The sequence below is a fragment of the Capricornis sumatraensis genome, chromosome 5 (assembly GCF_032405125.1).
Source record: "Capricornis sumatraensis isolate serow.1 chromosome 5, serow.2, whole genome shotgun sequence".
Classification (NCBI taxonomy): domain Eukaryota; kingdom Metazoa; phylum Chordata; class Mammalia; order Artiodactyla; family Bovidae; genus Capricornis; species Capricornis sumatraensis.
Genome location: NC_091073.1, coordinates 95,380,625 through 95,396,355, shown reverse-complemented (window position 1 = coordinate 95,396,355; position 15,731 = coordinate 95,380,625). Strand labels below are relative to the sequence as shown.

Below are 15,731 nucleotides of genomic sequence, written 5' to 3'. Positions count from 1 at the left end.
GTGGGCACACAGATGAGGGAGTAGATAACAGGGGTAGAGAAAGGCAGGCTTTAAACATAAACGTAGCTTTCTCACTGGTCAGACTGTGTGTGAGGCAGCCAAATAGGACCTGGCTAGCTGGCAGAAAGTGAGATGAAACCATCCAGGGCAAGGCAGAAATATTGAGGAATAAATAATCTGTTTCTTATCAAATGGCACAAACCCATCTGGGGTGTTAGACTTCATAATAGGTTACCTTAGTTACTTAGGAGTTGAAAACTTACCAGCTTGGATATCTGTAGAGTTCTGTGTGCAGACAGCTGGTTGAAAGGGTTGAAAACTGACCTGTCTCCTGAAGTAATATAATCTCTTCCCTCCTTACTCTTCCTGTAGTCTTTAGTGATTCCAGGTCACGACCTACACTGAGTAGATCCTGGATGTGCACATGTGACTCCTGCAGAGAATGAAGAAGAATCTGTAATAGGTCCCAGAAAAGACACCATGTTAATACGCTCTATTGTGCCATCTCCTCCCTGACTTAGCTAGACATCATTTAAATCTGTTTCAGTGCATCTGATTGTTTCAGATTCAAAATGTCCAGGGGTCATTAGAGGCAGAGGGGAGTGACAGGCTATCAGTAGACATAATAGAAAAGACACTCCCCTTCCTCCAAGTACTAGTATCTTGGAGTGATAGGGGGCAGAAGGTGGGGCATAGAAGAAGGATGGAAAGAAGAAGGTTACATTAACATATACAGTACCACTGTCAGCATTTCTCAATGGATTTATGTTGGTTATAGGGAGTTGAATATAGTTCCCTCCTAATATAGTTAGGATATTCTGGTGAGCTGTAACTTTGATATAGAAAGCCAGTACACTATTCTACTCCCTTTCGGCAAATAGGAGTTTACTTTGAGGAAAAATTTTGTTCTGACTACTTTGAAGTACGAATCCAGAAGCACTTTCCTTTATATCATAAAGTCAGAGCACGGCTGTCAGCTCTTCATTAAACTGTCTACTCTGGATAACTGACTCATAGACCACTCTCTTCTATATTCCTGGAAGTATGCTTTGTTGGCAGCCTTTTAGAGTCAAAGTTGTAGGGCAAATAATCTTTGTTGAGCTACTACTCTTTTCTGCCTTTGAGTCATTTTATAAAAATTATGTCATTTCATCTGTAACCTTTCTATGAAAAAGTACTATTTTTCTCCATTTTGGTGGCTCAGTAATAAAGAACCTGCCTGCCAAGCAGGAGACATGAGTTTGATCTTTGGGTCGGGAAGATCCCCTGGAGAAGGAAATGGAAACCCATTCCAGTATTCTGACCTGGAAAATCCCATGGGCAGAGGAGCCTGGCAGGCGAGAGTCAGGCACTACTTAGCGACTAAACTACTACCATGCCATTATACCTATAATCCTTCTATGAGAAAAGTGTTAATTTCTTCCATTTCATAGGTAAGAAACTAAAGGTCAGAGAGGAGAACAAGATCTCACAACTGTTCAGTTGCCAGGGATGTTTTATTTTCACCTGGTGGGTCGACTAGGGAATTTTACCACCCAGAAGGCAACTGTGGAGTTTCTCTGTAAATCTCTATATCTTAAAAAAAAAATTATAAATCATAAGCACTGGTGCTGGAATTCAATTTTAGGTCTGCTTGATCATGTTCCTTCCTTACATGACTCAAATAATTAGACTATTCAACAGGTATAAAAGAAATCCAGGAGATTTTTGGAAACATCAATCCTTTAATGTAATCTTTCCATTTCTTCCAAAATATGGAAGATACTAAAAGTCCTATCATCAATGGTGCTAACATTAGCATCTCTAGAATGACAGTAGGTGGTGGCATTTTATTTCTTTGCTTATTTTGCTTTCACTGAGGTTATAATATATAGTCATTTTATTTCAATACATATTCAAATATGAAGTTCAAAAACTCAGTCTACTCACAGTCTAAAATCCTGTTAACAAAGACTTAGCCATCATAAGGTTTTAGATTTTAGGGTATGATTTTGGTATAAATGGTTTTTATGTAGTAGTTCAATTCAGTTCAGTCATTCAGTCGTGTCCGACTCTTTGCAACCCCATGAATCGCAGCACGCCAGGCTTCCCTGTCCATCACCAACTCTAGGAGTTCACTCAGATTCACGTCCATCGAGTCAGTGATGCCATCCAGCCAACTCGGTCGTCCCCTTCTCCTCCTGCCCCCAATCCCTCCCAGCCTCAGAGTGTTTTCCGGTGTGTCAACTCTTCTCATGAGGTGTCCAAAGTACTGGAGTTTCAGCTTTAGCATCATTCCTTCCAAAGAAATCCCAGGGGTGATCTCCTTCAGAATGGACCGGTTGGATCTCCTTTCAGTCCAAGGGACTCTCAAGAGTCTTCTCCAACACCACAGTTCAAACACATCGATTCTTTGGCACTCAGCTTTCTTCACAGTCCAACTCTCACATCCACACATAACCACAGGAAAAACCACAGCCTTGACTAGATGAACCTTAGTCAGCAAAGTAATGTCTCTGCCTTTGAGTATGCTACCTAGGTTGGTCATGACTTTTCTTCCAAGGAGTAAGCGTCTTTTAATTTCATGGCTGCAGTCACCATCTGCAGTGATTTTGGAGCCCCCCAAAATAAAGTCTGACACTGTTTCCACTGTTTCCCCATCTATTTCCCATGAAGTGATGGGACCAGATGCCATGATCTTCATTTTCTGAATGTTGAGCTTTAAGCCAGCTTTTTCACTCTCCTCTTTCACTTTCATCATCAGGCTTTTTAGTTCCTCTTCACTTTCTGCCATAAGGGTGGTGTCATCTGCATATCTGAGGTTATTGATATTTCTCCCGGCAATCTTGATTCCAGCTTGTGTTTCTTCCAGCCCAGTGTTTCTCATGATGTACTCTGCATATAAGTTAAATAAGCGGGGTGACAATATACAGCCTTGACGTCCTCCTTTTCCTATTTGGAACCAGTCTGTTGTTCCATGTCCAGTTCTTTGTTGCTTCCTGACCTGCATACAGGTTTCTCAAGAGGCATGTCAGGTGGTCTGATATTGCCATCTGTTGAAGAATTTTCCACAGTTTATTGTGATCCACACAGTTAAAGGCTTTGGCATAGTCAATAAAGCAGAAATAGATGTTTTTCTGGAACTCTCTTGCTTTTTCCATGATCCAGTGGATGTTGGCAATTTGATCTCTGGTCCCTCTGCCTTTTCTAAAACCAGCTTGGACATCTGGAAGTTCATGGTTCACATATTGCTGAAGCCTGTCTTAGAGAATTTTAAGCATTACTTTACTAGCATGTGAGATGAGTGCAATTGTGCAGTAGTTTGAGTATTCTTTGGCATTACCTTTCTTTGGGATTGGAATGAAAACTGATCTTTTCCAGTCCTGTGGCCACTGCTGAGTTCTCCAAATTTGCTGGCATATTGAGTGCAGCACTTTCAGAGCATCATCTTTCAGGATTTGAAAGAGCTCCACTCGAATTCCATCACCTCCACTAGCTTTCTTCGTAGTGATGCTTCCTAAGGCCCGTTTGACTTCACATTCCAGGATGTCTGGCTCTAGGTGAGTGATCACACCATCGTGATTATCTGTGTCATGAAGATCTTTTTTGTACAGTTCTTCTGTGTATTCTTGCCACCTCTTCTTAATATCTTCTGCTTCTATTAGGTTGCTACCATTTCTGTCCTTTATTGAGCCCATCTTTGTATGAAATGTTCCTTTGGTATCTCTAATTTTCTTGAAGAGCTCTCTAGTCTTTCCCATTCTATTATTTTCCTCTATTTCCTTGCATTGATCACTGAGGAAGCATTCTTATTTCTCCTTGCTATTCTTTGGAAACTCTGCATTCATATGGGTATATCTTTCCTTTCCTCCTTTGCTTTTCACTTCCCTTCTTTTCAGAGCTATTTGTAATGCCTCCTCAGATAGCCGTTTTGCTTTTTTGCATTTCTTTTTCTTGGGGATGGTCTTGATTCCTGTCTCCTGTACAATGTCATGAACCTCTGTCCATAGTTCATCAGGCACTCTGTCTATCAGTCTAGTCCCTTAAATCTATTTCTTACTTCCACTGTGTAGTTCTCTCAAATATAATATGGGTTTTCACTTGTTGGCAGGTAGCCTAGTCAAAGCAATGGTTTTTCCAGTGGTCATGTATGGATGTGAAAGTTGGACTATAAAGGAAGTTGAGCACCAAAGAATTGATGCTTTTGAACTGTGGTGTTGGAGAAGACTCTTGAGGGTCCCTTGGAGTGCAAGGAGATCAAACCAATCAATTCTAAAGGAAATCAGTCCTGAATATTCACTTTGGCCACCTGAGAACTGACTCATTGGAAAAGACCCTGATGCTAGGCAAGATTGAAGGCAGGAGGAGAAGAGAATGACAGAGGATGAGATGGCTGGATGGCATCATTGACTCAATGGACATGAGTCTGAGTAAGCTCCTGGAGTTGGTGATAGAGAGGGAAGCCTGGCATTCTGCAGTCCATGGTGTTGCAAAGAGTTGGACACGACCGAGCGACTGAACTGAACTGAGCCTAAGAGGTCATGACATGTATTAATTTATCACTTTGCTGAGGGATGTGTTTTCATGATGCCTGTATTGAAGCTGGCCTCCCACTCCAGTATTCTTGCCTGCAAATCCCACTTACAGAGGAGCCTGGTGGGCTACAGTCCATGGGGTCACAAGCAGTAGGACATGACTGAAGTGACTTAGCATGCACATGCACATGCATAGCCCAACCTATATAATCTGGATTCACATCTCATTATTTTGTGTTTCTCATTTAAAACGTCATCAATCTCAATGTCCATTTCACAGAGTGGAATATATAGAAAACATATTTTATATTATTTGTATAAATCAGGGATTCTTGAAGATCTTCATATACTTGAAAATAATGAGTGGTATCTAAGTAATTATTGTTGTTTAGTTGCTATGTCATGTCTTGACTCTTTGTGACCCTATGGACTGTAACCCATCAGGCTCCTCTGTCCATGGGATTCTCTAGGCAAGAATACTGGAGTAGCTTGCCATTTCCTTCTCCAAGTAATTATTATGTAATTATATTACGTATATAATTATTATGTAATTTCTTATTATTATTACAGAATTAATGTGTAATTATTATGTAATTTCTGTTTTATGAGTGGTATCTAATTAATTATTATGTAATTTTTAGAGATATATAAGGAAAAATGTTGATTACATATCCTAAGGAAGTTTATAGTCTATTTGTATGTTTTATATGAATTATTACAAAGTTTACATAAATGACTATAATTATATAGTAACACATTAGCAAGTGCTCCACTGTATTTATTTTTCAATGCATTAGTGCTTAGAAGTAAAATAAGGACAATATAATTAAGATTTATCATGAAAGACTTCCTGGAGAAGGGGAAATTTGAAAGAAGCCAATCCTAAATATCTCTACTTGATGAGTATTCCCACACTCATGATAGGGTTTTAAGCAAAGAGCAGCTTTAGTGGTAGATAAACTGAACTTAAACTCAGTAATCCACAGGATATGATTTCTCTGACAAGGACAGCCTCTTTAGTGGTGTCTAAAGTTTTCTTCACAGGTTGGACAGTGCCTTATTCAAGGCTTTGTCATCTGTTAATAGAAACAGTCTCCCCTGGAAAAAGGCAGCCATAGGTTGATTCAAGTATTTATCCTTGAAGGTATATGTATTTTGAGGCTTTATTAAAAAGGACACAATTTGCATGGGTCCTGGGGATTACCAGATGCAATCTGACAACTTTATGTTTTCATAGGTATCATTACACGTGAACAGATTAATGAAGATCAAGTAAATGATCAAGGGATCTCTTCATAATCTTAAAACATGGCTACTTTGTAGCCTCAATATTCCAACTTATTTGGGAAAAATTATCTTTTGAGCTGAAGAAATGAAAAATGTTAGTAAATCAAAGGTTTTTATTTTTAAAGATGTGATATATTCATATGATAGAATATTACTGACTCTCAAAAAAAAAAAAAAAGGAAATCTTGACATTTGTGGCAACATGGATGAACCTGGAGGACATTATTCTAAGGGAAAATTACCCAGAAATGCCACATGATTTCACTCACATGTGGAACCTAAAATCATTGTTCAGTCACTCAGTTGTGTCCACTTCTTGGTGACCCCAGGGACTGTAGCACACCAGGCTTCCCTGTCTTTCACTATCTCCTGATGTTTGCTCAAACTCATGTCATTGAGTCGATGATGGCATTCAACCATCTCATCCTCTGTTGCCCCCTTTTCCTCCTGCCCTCAATCTTTCCAGCATCAGGGTCTTTTCCAATTAGTTGGCTCTAAAATAGCCTAAATATTTTAAATAGGCAGACTCATAGAAGCAGAGAGCAGAACTGTGGTTACCAAGGGCAGCGGGAAGGGGAACTGAGGAGATACCGTTCAAAACGTATGAACTTCCAGTAATGCAAGATGAATATGTGACTATAGTAAAATTACTGAATTGCATACACTTGAAATTTGCTAAGAAATTTGCTTAAATATTCTCACCAAAAAGTAAAATAAAATAAAAAGAATGAATAAGAATCTTCTCTGGTGATCCAGTGATTAAGAATCTGACTTTCAATGCATGGGATATGGGTTTGATCCTTGGTTATGGAACTAATATCCCACATGTTGTTGGCAACCACAGCCATGTACTCCAGTGAAGAGCCACAGAGCTGCAACTAATATCTGATGTAGCCAAATTAAAAAAAAAAAAAAGAATGAATGGAAATAATGGTAACTGTAATGGATACATTAATTAACTTGATTGAGATAATTTCATAATATGTTCAGCAAAATATCAAGTTCTATACTTAAATATATAGAATTTCTATTTTTTGATTATACCTCAATAATACTGGGGAAGAGAAGAGATTAAAATACTATCATGTCTGTTTTCATAACAAAATGAAAAAGCCAAAAGCAATGATTTTATGCTTGACTTTTTCAGCTCATTAACCTCTAGATTGCAGGAAGAAAAATCTTCCAGAGGGCCTTCTCTTTGTAAGCACCAAAGCAGTCAATTTCAGAGAAATAAGGATAAAAAATGAACACACAGGGAGAATTCTCAAAATGCAGATGTCAGGACCCATCCCCAAAGGGCATATTTCAATCCTGGAAGAAGGAAGTCTTTCGTTATTTTCTAAAAGCACCCACGCACATTTGGATCTGATGCTGTCGTCTAGAACCCCCTCCTAATTATCTCTGGGTGGGAGAGGCTGTTCAAAAAATCAAGCCCTTATGGCATGCTTGTGATTTATCAGGTTTGGAAGCTCGACTTAAGTCATTATGTGTAGATGCAAACACTAGCATTATTCAAGCAATGGTGTGAAAGAGTGATGTTATGGACTATTTCACTCCCGGTCTATTTCTACTGTATATAATTTACCTTCTAGGTTAAGTTTATTGTTTAAAGGATAACGTTTGACCCTGGGATACCCCCCTGAAGACGGTTTGTGTGACATAAAGTGTTAATTTTTTGCTAGACTAGTTTTGTTTCCTTCCTTATATATGGTTAATTACAATCTAAACAGGAAATTAAGCTCTATCAGCCTACTTGTTTTTTGGTCTGTTTTAAGGAATTGGGCTTTATCAATAATACAACTTTATCCACATGTGTGGGTGGGGATAAAGGAATGTTTGACTATAAGTAAGGGTAATTTTAATAAGGACCTTTTAGAAGAGAAACTGAAACAATTTCAGAAAATGATTGTGTTATTTGCTGTATCTTAGATCAGGCTTACCAACATTGATTCCTTTTTTTTTTCCTTCCTCAGATGTACATCCAGACAACAACACTCACAGTCTCCATGAGTTTAAGTGCTTCGGTGTCTCTAGGCATGCTGTATATGCCCAAGGTTTATATTATAATTTTTCATCCAGAGCAGAATGTTCAAAAACGCAAGAGGAGCTTCAAGGCTGTGGTGACCGCTGCCACCATGCAAAGCAAACTGATCCAAAAAGGCAATGACAGACCAAATGGCGAGGTGAAAAGCGAACTCTGTGAGAGTCTTGAAACCAACAGTAAGTCATCCGTAGACTTTCCGATGGTCAAGAGCGGGAACACTTCCTGATAGATGTACGTTGAACATTCTTCTACTGGTCTTGGGGACTGTACAACATGGTTCCAAGGGCATGGTGCTATCCACACACCATGAGACCATCACAGTAGTTAGAACCATTTGGTTAGAACCAAAGGATTTCAGTGCAAGTGTCTCCTCTCCAGAGCATGAACATAGACACAAATTCTCTTTCACAAAGGGTGACGCTCAAGTCTCTCTTGTGAAGCATCACAGAGCTTGAAGCTTGGAACTAGGCTCCATTTATAAAATTATCTTTTAGTATTCATTCTCCAATTGTTGTTAGTTCAATATGGGTTGCTCTTCATAGAATTAGCAGTTAACTAGTATTTATGGAGCATGTTACCAAAGATCTTACGCAAATAGCACGTGTGTGTGCTGAGTTGCTTCAGTTGTTTTCAACTCTTTGTGACCCCATGGACTGTAGCCCGCCAGGCTCCTCTGTCCATGGGATTCTTTAGGCAAGAATGCTGGAGCAGGTTGCCATGCCCTCCTCCAGGGGATCTTCCCAACCTAGGGATCAAACCTGTGTCTCCTGCTTTCCAGGCAGATTCTTGACCCACTGAGCCATCAGGGAAGCCCCTTACACAAGTAGACAATATGCTATTTAGGTATTTAGGGAAAGGAGAAAATTATTTAGCCAACATGTTAGGTTCAGTCATAGTTTATATTTGTTTCCCCAAAGTGATCCCCTTCTCTGGCTTTCATTGATCTCTCTAATTCTTAATATATATTCAGATAGAGTTCTTCTCTGAAAGCCTCATGACCCTGAAAATAGGACTCTTGCTACTACAACCACCCCTCCACTTTTCCTTTCCTCACCTATCTTCCTCTTCTCTATATTCATCCTTGAAGAAGCACATAACAAATCACTATTACCAAACTAATCCAGTAGAGTTTAACTGAACTATTCAAGTCCATCTTGGTATCTACTGAAGAACAGAAAATTGAAAGTATGTATTGCAAAATACCAGAAAGTTGAATACAGTGAGAGTATGTATATAAACACACACACACACACACATTCTCTCTCAGATTCTTCCAGGAGGCTATATCTCCTATTCTCTGTACATTTGACATTAAATACAGGGATGATTGAGTTGATTTTAGCTGATTCAATTATTATAACAACTTAATCTACAACACTGTCTACTTTAATGCCCTATATACATAATTATCCTTACTAAATTAGCATGTATTAATTAAACTTACTGACTTCAATTACTATCAGACTTCTGAATGATTAGCCAGATCCTCTAGGAAGATGAATATCAAATTTATCCATATATCTATTCACCCTTCTGCAAATGTGAACCCTTAAAAAAGTACAAAAGAAGATACAATAAGGGTTGGTTTGGTATCAGATTGTTAAAACCACCTCTGATTATAGGTAGGGAATGGACTGATAGTGGAGCTATTTGGGCACTTAGCAGAGGGTGTACTAAAACCACTCTTAAAGGCATTCTATGAGAGTAGAATGCTTGTGACTTGAGGGCAGAATTTGATGTGCTTCCGTGCCTTGAAAGCATCAGTGCAGGAAGTTAATACCTATTGTAGGATGGCCAGTGATACAGTTTGAACACTGGCATCTCTCAGTATGACTCACCAGAGTCTATAGATGCACTTGGTTTTTAACAGCAATCCAAAGAACTTTACATAGTATGGCTGCAAATGGAAACAAGCAAATATACAGTGAAGTAAATATCAGTTATCCTAGATTTACCTCTGGAACGTAATAAGGAAAAAAATAATCAACATTTTCCACCCCTTTAAAAAATGAATTGGTTCCCTGAAGGGAAAATTTCTGGTGTTGATAAAGACTAATCCCATGTCATAAAAATAAGTCTAACACATTTTGTTTTCCTTCTATTATTTTCTATTGACGCTGAAATGGAAATTTCATAGCATGAGTACATTTCCCTATTTCTTCTGAAATAAGAATGAAAGATTACAAAAGTGGAGCCTCTCTGGTGGGTAATCCAATAATATTCTGGAGGAGTCGAATGCTCACTTTTGAAAGGTGACAGAAAGCTAAGATAAGGTGAATCAAGATAAAGTCAATTATGACCTCAAAGAAGGTTAAACTGTACTTTGTAGTTTTCATCTTTTACAGGAGTGGTTTGGGTTGAATAAATTAAAGTGATTACAGTTCAGACATTCAAGAAAAGAGTGTAGGAAATCTCCACACATCCTTCTTCCATCCTACTCCTGTAACCACTATTAACCTTTGCTTACTTAGACCACTAGCAACCATGGACCCTGTGGATGCCTATCCCGTCTGCCACATGTTTGAATGGAGTCAAAAGTCTTCCAAAATCACAAACTCTCAAAAACTTCAAGAAGAGCTTAAATGCAATATTTTTCTTCTATAAGAACATTTTATGTCTTTGAAAGTATAATTGAAAACTGAAAAAGCTCTTGCCATTAAATTCTCTGTAACTAGTATTGTACCTCCTTGGATTTGAAATACCTCCTTGCAAAACTGAGGGAGCCCTTTCTCAATCAGTCCCAGGCTGGTTAATTCACTGGGACTGTGTCCATGTTGTTGGATTCTCTTATTTTCTGCTATCAGACTTTTGATAAATCAACCTCACTACCATGACATGACAATGACATACAGGATAGTGTTTTGTAAACTATAAATCACTATGTAAAGGTAGATATATCATTGCTGTCTTGAAAATATAAATTGGCCTCGGGGTCATAGAAAAGAGAAGACAAAATTCAAAAACTATTGTTTTAGCATCTCTATTTTTAATATGTGAAGGATTTGATAATTATGGATATTGTTCTACAGTTGGAATTTTTTTTTCAAATTAGCTGTGTATTTATGATATACATGCAATATTTTTTCTTCAAATTGATAGACCTCTACAAATTCCTCATACTTAAGCCATTTCATCTTAAAGATGACTTGTTAATGCCTGAAATTCTGATCATACATATAAGGTTTTAAAGCTTCTAAAGGTACACAGAATAAATAAAAGGAATGTGAAGCTGGAAGGTACACCAAACCAGTCCATGTTAATGATTGAATTTGCAGAATACTACATTTCACATGTAAAAAGGTCAAGTGTTGTTTCATAAAACTTCTCCTGAAAAGAGACTTAGGAACAAAGTTGATATATATGAATTTTATCAACGGTACCCAATTAACAAATGTTGTAACATGGTAGTCCTTAAGCTCTGTTCATGCATAATTCATGAGAACAGCTGCTGTTGGAGGTAGATCCGCTTTCTCTGGCTTATAAACCCAGTGTGTGTGCACAGGAAATTCATTGTTGCTGAATTCAAACCTGATTTTCACAAAGCATATTCATCATCAGAAGTATTACATTAGCTCATATGTATATCTCTGAATCCTTTGTGTTCTGTAAGACTTCTGGAATGAAGGCAAAGGTACCACTGCTGCCATGAAAATCCACAGACATACCTCCTTCTATTGAGCTTCACTTGATTGTGTTTCCCAGATACTGCCTCTTTTTCTTTTTCTTTTTTTCAAAAACTGAGCATTTGTGTGAAACTTGCATTGTTGGATGATGGTTAGCATTTTTCAGCAATATTTTTATCTAGTTAAGGCATGTGCATCATGTTTTTAGACACACTATTATTACACAATAGGCTATAGAATGCTATAAACAGAATTTTTTTTTTTTTTTTTGGCCATGCGCTGCCAAATCCCTGTGTGGCACTTCATTCCCTGACCAGGGATGGAACTCATGCACGCTGCACTGGGAGCTCAGAGTCTTAACCACTGGACTTCCAAGGAAGTCCTAACGTAGCCCTTATATGCAGTGCGTGTGTGCGTACCTATGTGCTAAGTCACTTCAGTCATATCCAAATTTAACAGCCCCATGAACTGTAGCCCGCAAGGCTCCTCTGTTCATGAGATTTCCCAGGCAAGAATACTGGAATGGGTTGCCATTTCCTTCTCCAGGGGATCTTCCAGATCCAGAGATGGAACCTGCATCTCCTGCATTGGCAGGCATGTTCTTTACCACTACTGCCACTTGGGAAGCCCTTATATGTGCTGACTTGCAAAAAATATTTACATGACTTGCTTTATTGTGTGCAATATCATTGTCCCTAGTGATCTGGCCCACAAAGTCTAGATTGGTCTCTGAATAATAGAAAAGATAAGACTTAAAATTCAGACGTGTTCAGAGCCTTACATCCCTTTTCTAATAAAAAAAAATTACAATTACTTTCCTTTTGTAAAGTATAGTCTTAGTTCTCAGTAGAATTCTACCATCTTTTTCTGGAGGTCACTTCTAAGAGTCTAAAAAAATAAAACATGAATTGCTAAAGAGGTTTAGAGTCTTAAAGTTGGAATGATCCTTGAATAACATCTGAATATCATCTTCATCAAGGTCTTTTGGTTACTGTTCTTCTGTTACTTCCATAATTTTTCTTTCTACCTATCTTCAAATCTGATAAATATTTCTTACATGTTTAGTTATTAAATATACTGAATATGGCAAAAAGTTGAGTATTTTTCTTTCAGGGCCATTTTTTTAACTCATAATTTTTCTTCATCTTATCAACAAAGACCATCTGAAAGTCTTTCAAAAACATAGCTGAAGTATAGATTTTATTTTCTTAGAAAATATTTAGAGGGATATGATAACATTATACAAACAAGAAAAAAAAAAAAAAAGAAATAAAGACCATAAGAATCACTGTCCCATTTTACACCAAACCAAATGGAACAGACACCCTAGCTTTTAGAAGAGTAAATAGAAAGAAAGCATTCCATATTGATTCTCTAAGAAAACTGCTGTTTCCCCACAAATCTCCCCTGCCTCTGTCCTCACAAAAACCCAATGTTATGGATTGTGGACCAGTGATGAAACTGAGGCCCTGTAACCTGGTTTAGTGATGTTTTTGCACTCATTTTGTAGAGAAGAGGATGCAATTTAAAACCAAGTCTAAGATCTACTTCCTTTCAATTGCACGTCAATAATAATCTAATGTGAGCACTATAGAAAGATATGCAGATATATCCCACCTGTTTTTAGCATGAAGCTTGTATTAGTCAAGGAAATAAAAATAGCAAAAACATCTACAATTAGCACATCCTGGGCTACTTGCTTTAATTTTACTGATTGTGGTCTTTAGGTAATGCTGGTCTCTGATAAAAATTATCTGGTCAATTAGCAGAGTTCATGTACACTAAAATGGAATGAGTGTAATCACCCATTATTTCAGAGAAGAAACTTTTACAATTTTCTTATTCAGTGTTCAAAAGTAAATCATTCTCTTAAAAAAAAAAAAATCTGTTTCACTGTGAATTGGATTTATGTAGTGAAATACGGAGGCTTCCCTGGTGGCTCCATGGTAAGGAATTTGCCTGCCAGTTCAGGAGATGAGGGTTTGATCCCTGAGTTAGGAAGATCCCCTGGCAAAGGAAATGCAAACCTACTCCAGTACTTTTGCCTGAGAAATCCCATGGACAGAGAAGCCTGGTGGGCTACAATCCATGGGGGTCGCAGAAGAATAAGACACAACTTAGCGACTAAACAACAAAGTGAAACATATACGTTTAGCATTTTTTCTTATTTTTTCTCATTCATTCCAGAATTCCACTGAAAAACAGAACATCACATTTGAATTTCAGAACAGAGATTCAGCTTTCAAAAACACAAAGGAATTATCTGGATTTAGACTTGTATTTCTGGAAATTTAAGTATAAATATCAATTTGACTTAGAATATTTTCTTGTTCATACCTATTTAATAATCTTACAATAATGGGTTTTATTTCACAGTAAGCTGGTACCAGAAAACTTAAATATTCATTTGCTTCTTCAAGTCTTTATTTTTTAAAGATCTCCATTTGTATCGTTTTGATGAAACCAATCCATAAATATGTGTTGGCAATACATTTTAGTGCACTCACTTTTAGAGTTTAAAAGTATTATATTTAAATAAAAGATACATTCACTCTGAAAGCATGACTGATTATAATGAAGTGAAGTGAAGTCACTCAGTCGTGTCCGACTCTTTGCAATACCATGGACTGTAGCCTACCAGGATCCTCAGTCCATGGGATTTTTCAGGCAAGAATACTGGAGTGGGTTGCCATTTCCTTCTCCAGGGGATCTTCCCAACCCAGGGACGGAACCCAGGTCTCCTGCATTGTAGGCAGACGCTTTACCGTCTGAGCTACCAGGGAAGCCAATTATAATGACTGACCCTTTTTTGGTCATCAAGCAGGCTCAAAAAATTGATGTCTTTAATGTGGATTATAAAAAAAAAAAATCTTTTTTTATTTTTCAGGATACAGAATTGATCTGTCCTTTCATTTTTTTACACTGTAAATCTCTGTTAATCAAAACACACATTAAATAGAATTTCACCTAACTTTATTAAACACCAAGGTGTTCATATTTTTAGTTTTATGCTAAATGTATATATTATAAATGAAACTAGTGGTTTCACAGATCAAAAATTCTGCTTTTTATTTCTACAGCTGTTGAATTCCTACCACGTGGTTTAAAATAACATGTTTTAAAGACTGCATATCATAAAAAGTCACTTTAAGATTTGAATTTTAAGATCATTTTATCAAACTGATGTATTATCCTGTACTATAATTTGTCTTAATTTGTCTTAACAGCTTCCTCCACCAAGACAACATATATCAGCTACAGCAATCATTCAATCTAAAACAGGGAAATGATACAGTATGAAGAAATGTGGTATGCGATCTTAAACAATGAACGTGACACCACCAACACTCACTCCTGGAGATCTCTGTAGACTACAATCAATCAAATCAATAGTCAATCTTGTAAGAAACAAAAAGTAGCCACAAGCCAAAAGTATTAATAATAGGGAGTGAAGAAACCCGTTTTATACAATACAACCAATGAGTGTCAAGCTAAAGTATTGCTTATTCATGAGCAGTTTAAAAAAAAAAAAATCACAAAAGGAAACTAATGTTAGCTTGTGAAAAAAACAAAAACAAAAACAAATGCTGTTGAAATATGAAATAAACCTTGTCTGATGTTATTCTTGTAAGTATTTTTCTGTGATTGTGAGAACTCCCGTTCCTGTCCCACATTGTTCAACTTGTATAAGACAATGAGTCTGTTTCTTGTAATGGCTGACCGGATTGAAGCCCTGGGTTGTGCTAAAAATAAATGCAATGGTTGACGCATGCAATTTTTTATACAAATAATTTATTTCTAATAATAAAGGAATGTTTTGCAAATGTTGAGAGTTGTTTTGTTCCAGTTTTAAAGCCAGGGAAAACTCTTTCCAGTTGGCACTTCTGCCGTTATTTAACTCCTGCTGTAAAAGCCCTGATGTGCCAAGAAAATACTATTTCCTCGAGGAATGTGTTTTTGTACATGTCCTTGTATGTGAAGAAGATTGTTTTTTATTTCTATATCAAAAATAATTATTTGTGTAAGAGTTTGTGACTATTTCAAGATTTATGTGGTAGTTTTTCGTAGTAATTGCCTCTTTCCTGAAGAATCAAGTAGTAGTTTGAGGTTAATTGCTTCAGGTATCATAATTAACAAATGATGAGTTAAACATTAAATGTGACTTGTGAGAATATAATCTGAAAGTCTTCATCTAAAAGTATATTCAAGTAACTGAAATTCTCCATTTTCTAAGTCAAACTTTTGCATAATGAAATAGTCCAA

At 37.2% G+C, this 15,731-nt stretch overlaps 1 protein-coding gene across 2 annotated transcripts in view; it reads left to right on the top strand.

The window, feature by feature from the left end:
- GRM8 (glutamate metabotropic receptor 8) overlaps positions 1 to 14,768 on the top strand; it is an 860,517-nt gene extending 845,749 nt beyond the window's left edge. The window contains exons 9-11 of one of the 2 annotated variants that reach the window (XM_068972686.1): positions 7,775 to 8,032; positions 12,720 to 12,737; positions 14,694 to 14,768. In XM_068972686.1, the coding sequence (XP_068828787.1) occupies positions 7,775 to 8,032; positions 12,720 to 12,737; positions 14,694 to 14,768 (351 nt within the window). The remainder of the gene's footprint in view (positions 1 to 7,774; positions 8,033 to 12,719; positions 12,738 to 14,693) is intronic. The other variant, XM_068972687.1, reaches the window with a different exon arrangement.
- Positions 14,769 to 15,731: the final 963 nt, after the last annotated feature.